Source organism: Chelmon rostratus, chromosome 7, assembly GCF_017976325.1.
Source record: "Chelmon rostratus isolate fCheRos1 chromosome 7, fCheRos1.pri, whole genome shotgun sequence".
NCBI classification, from domain to species: Eukaryota; Metazoa; Chordata; class Actinopteri; order Chaetodontiformes; family Chaetodontidae; genus Chelmon; species Chelmon rostratus.
Genome location: NC_055664.1, coordinates 17,101,464 through 17,116,668, shown reverse-complemented (window position 1 = coordinate 17,116,668; position 15,205 = coordinate 17,101,464). Strand labels below are relative to the sequence as shown.

The window sequence follows — 15,205 nt, the reverse complement described above, 5'->3', positions numbered from 1 at the left end:
CAGGAGAGTAACTTTTAGTTACGTTTAGTTGATTACATGCACTAGAGCAGTACACTGATAATTTTGTATTCTTGAAAATGACTAGAGTTTTAATCTTGGAGAAATAAACACGCTGAAAAGATAAAACAAGCATATAGTGTGACTTTTTCAGTCAGTATGTTAGAGACTGGACAGACGTGACGCAGATAAAGGTCGTGTTACTGTTGAAAAATAATAAATACAAAGAATGATGAGGCAATAAGAAACATATAGAAGGAAATTTGCAGCTTTGTTATAAATTAAACTTTTCAAATTCCAATTAGTGGCAACTATTCTGATCATGATCATTTTCATGTAAAAATGCCAAATATTTCATGGTTCCAGCTTCTCAAATGTGAGGATTTACTGTTTTTTTTTTTTACTGTTTAGCATTTATGTCTAGTAATGTTAAAGTTCAGACTGCTGGTTGGACATAACAACCCTTATGAAATTATCGGTTTTCTGAAATTTTAGAAACTTAAGAATCAGATGATTTGTTGAGAGAATAATATAATTCAACAAGAAAATCATTAGTTGCTGTTCTGTATGAAGTAGTTCAAAATGAGCCCCATCTCAACCAAACAGAGCAGGAAAATCCTTGTTTTGCATTAATGCATGAGTAATAATAATCTCATGATATAATATATAATAACAGTCACAGGGAATGTTTAGTGTATTTTTCTAATTACATTTACATACCTGAACTTAAATTACATTTTCAATGCAGGACTTGTACACTAGGCCTATTTTTTACAGTGTGGTATTAATATCTTAACTTAAGTAAAGGAACACTGAATACTTCCTCCATCATAACATTTACATGTGGATTGGGCCTCTTTGTTAGCTCCACCTGTCCAGTGTGTATTCAGGTGTGTCTATTTCTGTGTGCGTCCGCAGTGAACCACAAGGGGGCGACATAAGTCAAGACATGACTTCCATTATCTCAGAGCGTCTGACAGGTTTGGACGAGGACATTAACGCCTCAGCCAGTGGACATGTAGACCTACCTGCTCGGAGTTTTGTCCATTACTTACTTTTCTTATTGAAAAATCCACTGATTGAGCGTCAGTATGTTTTAGTCGTCTGCAGCGCTTCAGTCTGGCTGTCCCTACCAGGCTACAAACCGAAGCAGGTCAAGGGGTCTGTGTGGGTTTGAAATTTCAGTACTTAACGTGTCATGTTCAAAATGGGCATCAAGGTTGTCCTCTTCTCTCTGGTGGGGATAAGTCTGGACTTGTCTGTACAGGGTCAAAGACTGTGAGTTCAGGGCCCAAAGAAAAAGACGCAGCTGGACACATTGTGTTATCGAGATGTATAGAAATAAATGAAGAGAAATCATTGTGGGATCTTTTCTGTTCTATTCAAATTTCCCCAAAGAGTCCAGTACGATTAAACCTCGTGATGCTTTTTTTTCCCCTGAAAGACTAAAATGTTTGGATTCAGACTCCCTCCACCTGCGTCTGTTCAGCCCTCCGCTGTCTGGAGGTGAAGTGGGTGGGATTAGTCAAATCAGTCCGAGGGTCTAACGCCTCAGACCCGCCCTCGCGTTGGAAACTGCAGAGCCGAAGCCTGCAGACCTGCTGCTAGTCTGGCACAGTGGGTTTGGCAGCGCGCAGGAAAGGAGGACGCACTTTACGCACGAGTCCTGCTCGCGATTGTAAGCGTTTGGAGAACTGTGATAGCAGAGAGGAGAAGCTTGTTCTCATGGTGGGTCCTTCATCTGGCCGTCGAGGAGAGCGCGGTGAAGTGCTGGCCTGTTGAATGTCACCTCCTGTCACCATGGATTACGGACGGACCGCGGCTCCTCCGGTGCCCCCACACAACCCCGTCTCCGCCCGGCAGGGGCAGGCGCAGGAGCGGCTGCTGAAGTGCATCCTGCTCGGAGACGGAGCGGTGGGCAAAACGAGCCTGGTGGTCAGCTATACGACAAACGGCTACCCAACCAAATATGTCCCCACTGCGTTTGATGACTTCTCAGGTAAGCATGAGAGGAATATTACTATTTGAGATCTTTACAATTTGCTAAATGTATTCAAGTCCAAAAGAAAGAAATTCTTTTGCATAGAGGGAATATCACCTTTAATTTCTATAGATCAGGGGCGCTTTTGAGATGATGTATACATTTAAATCAGGTGTAAATGAGTGTGTTGAGATTGGAGCTATGATTAAATTGGGTTAAATTCCGGTGAATGAAGCTTTAATGACTTTATTTCACTACTTTTCACTGAACTCCTCCTCAGCTTTGCGTGTTTTGAGATGTTATCCCATTTGTTCTGATAGATGTGTTTGTGTTTCCTATTATCTGTTTTCCATCAGCGTTAATGCACATGAGTTGTCCTCCCTGATGTAGCCCGGTTTCCATTTGGCACGGGTCCACTTTCCAAACTCTCGCTAGTCCCAGCAGGCTTTGTTTACAGCCAAATAGGCAGAGAGAACAAAACCCTGTAGAGGGGGAACTTGTTTTAAACTGATCAGTGTCGGCCTGTAAAAATACACCTGTGACCTGTTGATCACCTTTGCTTCATGATCACATCTCCAGTCCCTCCTTTACTTTTCTTAAGAAACTCTTAAACTATCAGCTATTATTGTCACTGATTATTTAGATGAATTTTCAAGGATTTTCTAACTAATGAGCGGTAAAACTAACAACTTTGCCAACACAAGGCCCATAAAACAGAAACCCACCACCGTCAGACCGGATCGAGCCTCCCACACAGAACAGAGCGTCTCTGGTTCAGAGGTTTTGGATTGCACAACTCTGCCTATTGTTGTCAGCCTTGACCCGCAAGCCCTCTCCTCTATACTGGAATGGGCACATCTGCTGCAGTGGCTCAGAGGCAGAGATTGTCTTTCGCCCCGGCCTGACAGAGAGTGATTGTGCAGTTGGGGCCCTCGATGGTGATGTCACTTCTCGGTGCCCGGAATCAAGAGCGTCCCCTTGAAAGCTGACTTCTGGGCCGTTACGCAATGCCACAGGTGTCAGAGACGCAGGGGAGCGGGAGGCTGGGAGAGGGGACGATAAGAGGGACTTCTGGTGCAGAAAATCAAAGGAGTATCATATGTCAGGGATTAGAAATGATTACACAATGGCAGCTCACTCGCCTCTCATTCTGTCCTCCCGCTCTCTCGCCTTGCTTTTGTTAAAGCAGGCCGCTGCGATGCCTGTCCTACTGCTTGAATAGCTGCAGCGAGCTCTTTGATCAGGTGGTATGACCGACCACACACTCCAGACGTATTGTAAATGTTTCCATGTGCCTGCTGCTCCGCATTGTGCTCACTCTTCTGAAAAGAATAAATGGCCCCATAATGGAACTTGCTCTGAGATGACTCATCCACTTTCCCAATCTGTAAAACGGAGCCTGTTGGAAGAGACTCACTGAACAAACAAAATTGCCCCCCCCCCCAACTCGACAACCTTGGAATGGCCTCTGTCAAAACACAACAGAGAACAAAGCCCGCAGAGCGGTCCGAGCGACAGTAAAGTGTTATGGTCCTAACAGTAACTGGCAGGGTGGGTGGGCGAGACAGCGCAGGCCGTCTGTGAGCTGGAGGAGCTGAGCAGGGGGTCTTTGTGTTTTCAACTGCCAGGCTTTTGTTTACGCCACAGAATATTCTGCTGGGCGCTTAAGTGTGTGTGTGTTAACTTCTGAAGTGTCAGGTGGGGGGCTTTAAAGTACAGTTGACAGCTGTGGCTTATTTACTCTGTTTCTGTGTCCACAGCTGTGGTTCAGGTGGATGGAAACCCGGTGAGACTGCAGTTGTGCGACACCGCAGGACAGGTGAGTTTTGCTCACACGCTAACACACTCTACCGTTTGACACCCTGGATGGATACATGATCACAGTGTAAACCCTGCATGCCTCTCAACCTTTACTGCACATGAATGTCATGCTGGTGGCGTGGCTCGGTGCATGTCGGCGGCAGGTGGCTGTTCGGCCGATATTCATGGCCCCCAGAGGATGAAGCCTGGTGACTCTGGTGATCCTCTGACTCATCTAGAGGCATCAAGGTTCACATTTTTGGTTTCAGGGTAGAGTTAGGGTTCAGTTAAATATCTCCATGAATATTAGATGGATTGTCATGAAATTTGGTACAAATATCCATGTTTCCTTCTAGATAAATAAAATTAACTTTCCCTTAGTCCCATAATCAGGTCAGAATTAAATCACTGACATTCCCATCAGCCTCAGCTGTACTTTATATTTAGTGCTAATTCGCAAATGTTAGCACACTAACATGCTTAAATCTGATCATGACAGTGATAAACATTAAACCTGTTTAGCATTGTCATTGTGAGCATGTTCGTGTGCTGACATTAGCATTTAGCTCAGAGCACTGTCGTGCCTGAGCAGTGGCTGCCGAGGCTGTTTCTTGTAAAATGGCTATTTATAAATCTTTTAAGACATTTATTAACTGTAGCGCCAAACATGCGCCCCTTCCAGCTTCTCACGTGTGAGGATTTGTTGCTTTTCTTGTTTTTGTATCATTGTGAATCAAACTTCTTTAAATGTGAGACTCTTAAAAGTAGCCATTTGACCGCGACACCTTCACTTCTGGGACTTTTTGAGGGTCGTTTTCACCATTTTTGGACATTTCACATATTTAACAAATAATCAATTAACTGAACTGATTATTCAGTAGATGCAGTACTGTTTTTTGTGCTCCACCCAAGTTGCCTTTACTTTCTACATTTCATTCTTCATGCGGGCCTCTTACCTGCTATTTCAGGTAGCTCATCTGTGTAGAATTGGCAACATTCCTAGCCTCTGCTGTCAGTCTTCATCTGCAAGGATAATAACATTGCTCCACAGCATTGGATGCAGTGACAGGGTGCTGAAAGAGAGGGAAAAGTCAACAGGTTAGACTGGAGGTAATGATGTTAAAAAAAAAAATTCTTCCCTGTCTCCCTGCTGTCAAGGACATGGGTGGTACAGGGAGCTCGCGAAAGTTACTGACTCATTATTATGTTGGTACTGTAGGGCAATGTTGGAAGGAACAGGTTGTGAAAGAGTGTTTTTATTTTCCCTGGAGCGTGTGTGCCTGTTTCATAATCCAGCTCAATAAAACCCTGCCCTGGGAGCAGCATATCTGACATTCACAAACGCTGCGAGGGCGCTGCCAGTTCCGCACGGAATCAAAGACAACTTGGCTGTAAAGTGGAACGCGGCATTTGAACAAGCCCCTAATACGTGTAAAACCTCACAGCATGTTGTGAGCGGCACACAGTGTTGAAACAGCACACACACACACACACACGTACACGCATGCAGACAAGCTGGGGCGAATACGGGTAGATAAAAGTCGGAACACACTTACTGTACTAATGCAATTTCATAAGAGGGGAGCTTGTGCCAGAAACAGGCTGGGGTGTGCCAAAAAAAAAAAAGAAAAAGAGATGACAGAGAGAGGGAGGTGGAGAGAGCTGAGACGGAAAGAAAGAAACGTTCTGGAGAAAAATGATAACAGCTGCAGCCAAAGCCGATAAACACAGTTGCTCCTTACTCAGAGATGTTGATGTGTGTATATTCTGCAGATGGACCTACGTCATCAGATCGAAAAGCACGGCCAAAGCCCGCGTGGGGAGACTCACGAGCTGATAAGCGACTGCTGCATTTGTTTAGCTCCAAATCCACATGTTTAGATGATGGATCACTTCTGCAGAGCTTGTAGATCAGGGTTTGGGAGATGTGTGGCGGAAAGGAGAGGGTTAAGAGACAGAAGGAGAGGTTTGTGTCAGGTTTCTGGCAACCTTAATCTGTGTACTCGAGGGTGCGGGAGGCCCTTGTTAGTCAAAGGCATGTGGCTCCAAAGTGTTAATTTAAGAGATTTATGGTGGATGATATAAATGAGGGGGCAGGCCTTGTGTATACTGTATATTAGCTGAATATAAACACCATTTAGACTGTTTTTTTATTGAATGGTTGCTGGCACAGTTCCCTTTCCTGTGAGTGTTTCAGTGTGCGATCAGTCTGGTTGAGAAGAGAAGAGAAATAAATCATCACAGTCAAGATTTTAGAGTCATTCGCTTGATATGTATTAATCACCACGTTTCTGTTTCTGTCTCCATCAGGATGAGTTTGACAAACTCCGCCACTTCTGCTACAGCCGGACTGACGCCCTGCTGCTCTGCTTCAGCGTGGTCAGCCCCGCCTCCTTTCAGAACGTCTGGGAGAAGTGGGTCCCGGAGATCCGCCGCCGCTGCCCCCTCACGCCCATCCTCCTCGTTGGCACACAGTGCGACCTGCGGCAGGATGTCAAAGTGCTGATCGAGCTTGCGAGGCGGAGGGAGAGGCCGGTGCCGGAGGAAGACGCCAGGGCGCTGTCGGAAAAAATCGGGGCCGTGACGTACATCGAGTGCTCGGCGCTGACGCAGAAGAATCTGAAGGAGGTGTTTGACGCGGCCATCGCTGTGGGGCTGCGGCACTCTGACAGGAGAGCCAGGCGGGAGAGGAAAGTCCGCAGCACGGCCGACAAGATGAAAATGCTCTCCAAGTCCTGGTGGAAGAAATATGTGTGCGTCCAGTAAGGAGGGAGGAGACGATCCCCCTGTGACTGATGCTAAGACTGGAACTGCTGACTTATTGGCAGGGACTGAGCCGGATGTGAGGACTGCATTTGCGTTCACCTGGACCACCCCAGATGTGGCGGCCAGAATGACTTTAATTCAGTGGAGCAATAGCTCAGCAGAGGCTTAGTGTGTCTGCCTGGGCTGCAGGCTTGTTCCAGGTTTGGGATATTTTCAGTTTGACCAGACTTTGACCCTTTGTTGATGCCTGAAAGACAGAAAGCATAAGGCTGTAACCACTGTCCGCTCCTCAGAGCCAGTCTGAACTGTCTGAAATATGACTGTAACCAGCATTCAACCAAAAATTATGGAGCTAATAAAGTTTTATGGCACATGGACTGCATATCATACTGGACGCGTCCAAAGGAAATGTGAGCTGACTCGGTGGGGAGGTGCTCAGACGGTGATGATATCTACTCAAAGTATACTCCTCGTACGTTTCTGATTTGATACCCTTCTTTAACAAAGTGTATTATTTTATGTGTTCTACACTGTAATTCAGCCCCCAACACTTCTGATGGATCCTTTTCATTTCACTGAAATCAGACCAAGAGGCGCACCTTGTTTCCTAGATCAGAACTTTGTAAACTCATTCTCTTTTGGATTACAATCACGTGTAAATGAGTATAAATTCTGTTTAAATCTGAGTTTTTGGGGGGTTGTGAATCTGTGGTTTGAACATGTTGTAGCCCAGCCATCCAGTTCTGTACAGCTGCAAGCTCGTGTACACCACCATGTGTCTGTGCCACATTCTGAAGTGTTGATACAGCTGTCACGCTGTTAGAGGTCTGCGAGCTCCTCACCAGCACACACCTACTACATCAGACTGATGCCACAAAACATGAACAGAGTACACCGAACGCCTGTTGATGCTGATCACCCAACCGGTCTTGGATAACACAAGCCTGCTGTTGGTTTTAGAAAAGTTTCAGCTGTGTTAAGTGTTGAAAAAAATAAAAGCCAGTTGAATTGTACTGTTACAAGGTTGCAGCAATAAGCTGGGTGGTGCCACTGTACATTGCACTTATCACACACAGTCTAAACACATCGCTGACGTCTTGCCATGCAATGGCCTTTGGACCAGTGGCGTGAATTAGATATAGAGCAGGCAAACGCAGATGTAGGTTTACTCAGAGTGGCTGAAACCAAAGTGGCTGCTCTGCATGCTCCCTGCACCGCCCACTGGTTTGGATGATCACAGGGTCTTTCTTTGTCATTGTAGTCAGGGCCTTAAACAGATAATTACCCGTCTTTGTCAGTCGGTATATTGGAGCTCTCTCCTCTGTTGAAATGATAACAGTAAATGAGGTGAAATCATCAAAGAGACTGATTCTATGTTTGCTTCTTATTTTTCAGAAGCCTGCCATTCAGCTCTGTCTATTTATCTGTTCCTTCTGGGCCAATGACTGATCAACAGCAAAACAGAGCAGATGTATGAAATATTGTATGTCATTATGTATGTTACATAGTAATCATTTATGATGTTTGTAATGTCATTGGGATAAATCTGTGCGTGCATATGGAAGAGACTCAAGTCATTGGCTTCGGTGTCCAACTCTAAATGGTACTTAACAGTATGAGTGTTTCAGAGCAGTTTGTTGAGCTGTATGAGCGGAACAAAATAAATGTGAAATATTTAACCAGTTTTTACTGTTGACTCTTCTGTGGAGATATGCTATCTGGGCCGTCACGCTGAGAAAGTCATGTGATGATAAGAGTGGAGCAGTGTCGGTCACAAGCTCGCCTGCTGATGTCAAACGTTACTACAGTATGAACGGGCCTTTTGACAGATCTCATGTGTTTTTCGTGTACCTCAGAGAGAAATTTCCCAAGAGGGACCAGATTTCCGGCCTAAATCTAGGTCAGTAGACTATTGCCACAAGTGTATTTGCAGCTTTACAAACCTTTAACATGCCTTAAGTGGGAAAGCACATTTATGTAAATAAAAATGCACTGTTAGGAGACTGACAATGATATTTAATCCAGTGGCTTGAAAACCTAATTTCATTACTTTCATTGCATTGAAAACCAACACTGGTTGTCTCCAAAATCATTCACATTTAGATGGGTTTTATGATTTGAGACTTCTTTCCATTGTGGTTCTTGTTAAAGATTAAATGTTCACTATATAGTCCACTATAGAGCATGCTCACATTTTTTGTTGTATGCCTGTTTATTACAAAATATATTGTACCCTTGTTGACTCAAATGATCCCATAATGCAACACCATGAGCTAACCACCATCATGCATTGCTAAGACCGAACCAAAACCAAACACATACACGACAACTGCTGGATGAATTTTTTATTTTGCCACATGATTCACCACATAGTCCCTCACATATGCATCTTCCTATACAGTGAGTAGTGAATAGTGAATAAGTAAAACCATTTCAGACACAGCCAGTCTCTCAAATTGAGCAAAAACTTTTTACAAAGCTGGGAAAGAGTTAAATGTGACTTCAAAGATTTAGCCTCAGAGGTTTTGTCGGCACCAAGACTTCTAACTATGCAGGATCAGATGATTATAATTGCCTGAAATAGGCTTTTCCTCCTATTCATAGCTGCGTGTCTGCACCACAGTATACAACAATGGGCAGAGAGTGACAGTTAGCTAGGTATCTTGTACTTGTTTAGAAGCGCTAATGACAGGGTAGGCAGCTAAAAGAGAGTTTGTGTCGTCTGGCAGACTGCAGATGAGTATGTTGTCCAGCCTCAGAGTGGGTGAAACTGAGGTAAGAGCGGTGCCAAGTGGGCCAATTATGATAGTCCGGATGGCTCCACTTTCCACCAGTATTTTAGCAGGAAACTCCATTGTTCTGCCCTCGCAAAGCAGCCGTCTTCTGCGATGTCCTGCGATTTAGCATTGCGGCCTGCGTGCTTGACTGTAATACCTACCTGCCTGCTCGAGGTAAAGGTTATTGTCTGTGGTAGGAATCATGAGCTGTCAATCATCACGCTGACAGACAGGAAGGATGCCAGGGCTGAGGTCTGTCAAATTTGTTTATGTGCAAGCGTCTCGCCACTGATTTAGACTGCTCTGCTGAATCCAAATACCAAAACTGCCCCCGAGGTGGAGAAGTGAATAAATAGTTTGCTTTATAAAAAAGGAGCGCTCAGCGTTGAGCAAACAGACGCGGGGTATTTGTGTACGCATATGTAAATATAAAACACGTCAATGAGCCAACATCCGGACTATAGAACTCAAAATATTATCATTCAGTGGTGATCTCATAATGTTGCAAGGTACAAGGTACACGGTTCATTTATTTACCATTTGACAACACCGGACTGTATAACGTAATAGTTGCAGTCCCTTTATGCTACTCACAAACTCAACGTTTTAGCGGCCCTTGTGGCTCAATCAGATGGCTTCCACTGTGACAGATATTAGGTCCAACAGAGATGCTCAGTTTCTTTCTATGTGGAGCTCTATTATCTGTTGTTAGTTTTAAGAGGATAACCACAGCTGCTGATGGGAACAGGGCCATAGCCAGGATTGTGGAAATACTGAAGCAATGAGTCCAAATAGCTCAAGCACATGCTATCCCACCTTAGAGAGCTTTTGACCAGCTACCAACCAAACTGCGTGCAATTTTCTGAGCATTTGAAAACCAAAAAGCTGTTTCCCCCTGTTTCTAGTTTTTATGCCAAGCCAAGCTAACAGGCTGCTGGTTCCAGCTTCACATTGAATGAACAGATGTGAGACTGATCTTTTCATCTACATTGACATGAAATCAAATAAGCATATTTAAATGTTGAACAATGCCTTTAAGATTGTCTGAAAGAAAAATATTACAATGAGCTTAAAGTAAAGCAAGTATGTCTAACATTTGCCTAATTGTGGATTGTAAACTTCCTCATGTCATCAAACCCCCAAATTCCCTGAAATATTCCTGAAGTGTTACTGGTGCTGTTGTACCTTCTGTGGATGGAAACTCTTAGATGAGATAATGCTCTGAAATGGGTGGCCCAGTCAGCTGTAGCCTGCCTCTGCTGTAAAAACTCTGATGGTCACTGAACTTTTCAGTCCTTTAAACCCACGTCCTTACATAACTTCTGAGAATCATTTAGGTAACAACTGAACTCTGACTCCACATGAAAGAGCAGCTCCGTAATCAGTTTTGATGTCTTAAAGTTGGTGAGGGATTTCTCTACCACCCCTCAGATAATTGCCAGCGTAATGACTGGAGCTCAGCCCACGGGGCGGGATTAGTGAGGGACATTAACAACGTCAATCAGGTCTGTAGGGTGGGAAGGGATCCAGTCGGTAGACTGTGGTCCACTTTGTACATTGTCTTTCGGATTAACTGTTGCCCAAGCTCTTGTAATGCGATGCAATATGTCTGGGGCCCTGATTAAAAGACACTGACGCATACAGTAGACTTACCCAACGACTGAGTACTTTTCATTATTCTTAACAGAAACCTGTTTTCAGCCTCAGTCTCTCTCTTGTAGGTTACTTCAGTGACTTGTTCTCATGTCCACAGGACTGTAATTGTGAGGTGCTGCGTCTCTCTGTGACTACACACAAGTTAACTGAGAGGTGAGACTGGCGAGACCCCAAAATGTTCAGTTTTAAATAAACAAACAAGAACTGCTAATAGCTAATTTGGTGTAATTTGCCAAAATGTAAACAAAGATAGAGACTAAAAAATCAAGTTATAGCCCACAGCTAACATTAACTCCATGGCAACATTACGCTATACCCCCAAATTTTGGGGAGCATGATTATCCTTTACAATAAATAATCATGAATGAAAATAATAGCAGGAGTGATGTGTGACTGTGTGAAGAGTATGAAACACGTGGAAATCAGAGCCAGACAATAACCCTCTTGGACCTGACTGAGAACCCGAGGACAAGCCATGGTAGCGATGTATCAGTCACAAAGTAGCCACGCCCTAAAGCATACCCTCCTTTATTGTCTATTTTACTCTAAATGGCATCACAATTTAGAGCATGAACATCATGCTGCATTGCAGAAGACTTGAAGAGCAAAAAATCAATAGGAAACTGTTTACAGAGGTAATTAATCAGGTGAGAAGCAGGCTAATTTTCTCATCAGTGTACAGACAATGAAACATCTTTTTGTAACCACTGGAGTCGCCCCCTACTGGTCATTCGAAAAAATGCAGGTTTAAGCCATTTCTGCATTCGGTTGACTTTTAAGGCCCAATCTGCGATCTTTATCTACAAAATGCTAAAGCTGCTCTAATCAATTTTTTACATTATCAATGGCTCAAACGATGTGTGTAATGTGAATGGGGCCGCTGGTGGTGATAAACTCACAGAGAATTATAACCAGACTCTGCAGTTCGCCTCAACTTTATAAAGCATTCTGGTGTCTTTCAGGTCATGGTTTTGGTTTTGTTTTGGTTGACTCTCACCGTTCTCATCGTAATCAGTGTTCTCAGTGGAGACGCTTTGATTAACCCAGGGTACGCCTCTTGTCCAGGACCAAACCTCAGACAGACAAAGTCAGCAACTAGCTGGTGAACATCGCGCAGCATTCAGCAGCTGGACAGCCAGAGATTTCCCTCAATAGTTGGAGGAGACTAAAACAGAGCTAAAAGGAGGGTGAATACTGAACTTCGTCGTCAGGTGGCAAAAACATGTCTCGACCTGAATGTTAATGTTACTGACTGCCTGCTTGAGGTGTAAAATAGGAAAGTGTTTGCTAACACGTTCTCCTTCTTTACTACTATGTGAATGTTGTGTTTATTGCTTGTTTTGCGCTTTCTCCAGGTGGCCTAAAATGTCATTTACTCTATTATAAATAGATTTTTTATTTTGGACCTTAAGCGGCTCACTTAAAACATCAAACAAGTAGACAGTTTAATAGATGATATGACAGACAGTTGAACTTATGTGGACAGAGATAGTTCACAGTTAGCTGCCATTTCCTCTTGGGGTCTGGATATTTCCTGGAGAATCATGTTGGCTTCGGGCTGAAGCACCAAGTCACAAGTTTTGCTCTGAGAGACGCTGAGCTACAAAAAGCAAAGAGGACCGAAAATAAAACCAAACTGCAGATGCTTTACTTTCTCTCTTGTAGACTATGTGTACAAGGCAGAATCAGCTGAATTTCAAGTTTATGTATTTCTGAATAAATATATTTTGTCTGAGCTCTCTCAGACAACAGCTAACACTGAGGCTGCAGGAGTGGCCTGTCTGGCATGCTACAGTATGGCTTTGCTAGCAGGATTATGTTTTAATAAGCTTATATAAACACCCCCCACAGTGTGGTCTCATTATGGGAAGCTAATTGAGTCGCTCTGTCCCGGGGTCATCGGGGCCTCTTTGAACAGCTCAGTGTTTTGCTATGAAGAGGCCCATCTCTGCCTCCAGAACATCTGTCCTGTGGTTTGTGGAACATGTGTCTTTTCTTCGGGCGAACTGTTTGGACGTGCACATTTTTGTATCTTTGCACTTGCACATTTACAGTGTGTTGACTGTATGTGTAGGTGCCTCAGCCGTAGCCTTTCGTAACTATAAAAGCGACAATAAACTGTGATCCCCTGCGGCTCAGGCGAATTCTTTGTAAGGCAGTTTAGCTGTTTGTCAGCTTGACACAGTTCTGTGTCCTTGTTTCACTCCACACTCTGACTCCTCTTTGCTTTCTGGTCTTTTCTTTGATCTTTCTCTATGCTTTCATATTTAATACTCTTTTATTTTTAGACAAGCTGGTGGTGTGGCAATCCACACTGAAGTATCTCAACAGCTCCTGTGTTGAATTGCCATTAAATCACATCTTGACAAGTATTAAATAGATTGAACTGAAGTTTGATACAGATTTTCACCTTCAATGAATCCTACTTATTCTGTGATCCACTGACATCGCACAGCACAGCACCACCAGGGGGCTGACGTTTTCGCTTATACAGTTAAATTATTCTACATATTTGAGACTGGTTGCAGGATATTTGAGCAATTAGCAAATATTAGTATGGTGACATGCTTAACTAACATGGTAATAGTTACACCTTCTAGACGTAAGCCTTTTAGCATTGTCTTGTGAGCAAGCTAGCATGCCGACATGTAGTTGAAAATGGAGCGTCACAGAGCCAGCGTGGCTGTGGACTCTAACCTTGTTTAATTTGTAACACTGAATTTGTACCAAAGCTAACATAAAATGTTCCACTAACATACCCAGAACGTTCTAGAAATGTTGTGCAAATACTGTATGACGCCATGGAGTTTCCATCTGAAAGTATGAATGAGCTAGATAGACTTAGAAATAAGGCTGTATCAGAATTTCCCTCAGAATTTAAGTGTAATCTTGTTAGGATTGTATCCACAGGCCCCACTTTTTTAAACACACCTCAGTCAACGGGTTGCTTCAGCAATTATTCAAACGATTTACCAGGATCCAATAAAGTCATTGAATCAGCTGACATTCCTTCATTCAAAAGGAGAAGTTGGAAAATATGCTTATATGCTTGGGTGAAATGCTAGCCGGCCTGTATTATGTTTTAGTAACTCTCCTTTATGCATTCCAGTATGTTTTACTTCCTGTCATTGCTCGGTTTCCCACCGGTTTCGTCATCACCTGTTCTAGATTATCCAATCAGTTCCTCCAGTACTTATAGTCCAAGCCCTGCTCCACCTGTTTGCCAGGTTGTCTTTGTTCTCCCGGCAGAGTAGTGTTGCAGCCTTTATTATTCCATTGCCCCGTCTCATACTTATGCTCTACTGTACTTGTGTGAATATAATTTGCATTCAAAACAACTGCTCTTAAATAAAACATTTAGTGTCATTTTCAGTGGAATTAAGTTTTGAGCAAGATTGCAGAGCATGAAACAAACTTGCCGATGCCACCGGTTCATGCAGTCTGCTGCTTCATTCGCAAACACACACCTGTGTGCGCTTGTCAAGTGTCTTTGCCTTTACAATATAGTGTTTTTTAAAGAGGTGAAGGGAGAAGATGGTTGTGTAATTTCTCTCTGTTTATTGTTGAGCACTCAGCTGAAGAGGTAATTAACCTGTTTCAGATACAATGAGATGACAGAAGTGGCTCCATTATCTGTTCCTTATCTGCAGCTCTGCCACAATATAAAAACTCCTCTCCATTGAGGATTAATAATTGACTTGAGTTATGCCTGATTTTTACATATTGTCTCTAAGGTTCAGCTGGAAAACATTTTGGTTTGATATTCTCTGGAGTTCAGACACTAACCAGATGCTGTGTGCTTCTTGATAAGGAGAGCATCTGCTGTTTGCACGGCGTCTCAGGTTGCCGGCACTGTACTTGGTTTCTGTTCTCAGTGCCAAATCGTATCTGGGGCATGAAAAGCAGAACTTCCCCAACTCTAGAAAGTGATATTTCTGAGGAAACTGGAGCACATGAGTCGAGACTTTGGGGTCTAATTCAATAAGGTTTTGATTTCCAAGAGGAACCGCCTTTAAAGAGTTGGGGTTTTTTTTTCTATCCTCAGTAGATCATATTCCCTGGTTTGAATCCAACTGTACATCTGATGTCACTAACAGAGATTGTGATTGGCTCACAGCTGCAGTCTGATGTTATCTGATTGGCCTCTAGAGACACGCATTGTTCTCTGTGTAGAGATGGCTCAAGGGTGTAGTGACCTCATTTACTCTGGGACATATATGAATGTTTT

General features: G+C 43.5%; 1 protein-coding gene across 1 annotated transcript; it reads left to right on the top strand.

Annotated features, from left to right (window-relative positions):
• Positions 1 to 1,594: 1,594 nt before the first annotated feature.
• On the top strand, positions 1,595 to 8,229 carry rhoub (ras homolog family member Ub). Its single transcript, XM_041940316.1, has 3 exons — positions 1,595 to 1,996; positions 3,739 to 3,797; positions 6,089 to 8,229. The coding sequence occupies exons 1-3, from the start codon at positions 1,780 to 1,782 to the stop codon at positions 6,542 to 6,544; spliced, it is 732 nt and encodes a 243-aa protein (XP_041796250.1). The 5' UTR covers positions 1,595 to 1,779; the 3' UTR covers positions 6,545 to 8,229.
• Positions 8,230 to 15,205: the final 6,976 nt, after the last annotated feature.

Coding starts and splice junctions, on each gene's coding strand:
- rhoub (XM_041940316.1), top strand. CDS start 1,780: ATGTCACCTCCTGTCACCATGGATTACGGACGGACCGCGGCTCCTCCG. Junction 1,997..3,738: donor TGCGTTTGATGACTTCTCAG/GTAAGCATGAGA, acceptor CTGTGTCCACAG/CTGTGGTTCAGGTGGATGGA. Junction 3,798..6,088: donor TGTGCGACACCGCAGGACAG/GTGAGTTTTGCT, acceptor TGTCTCCATCAG/GATGAGTTTGACAAACTCCG.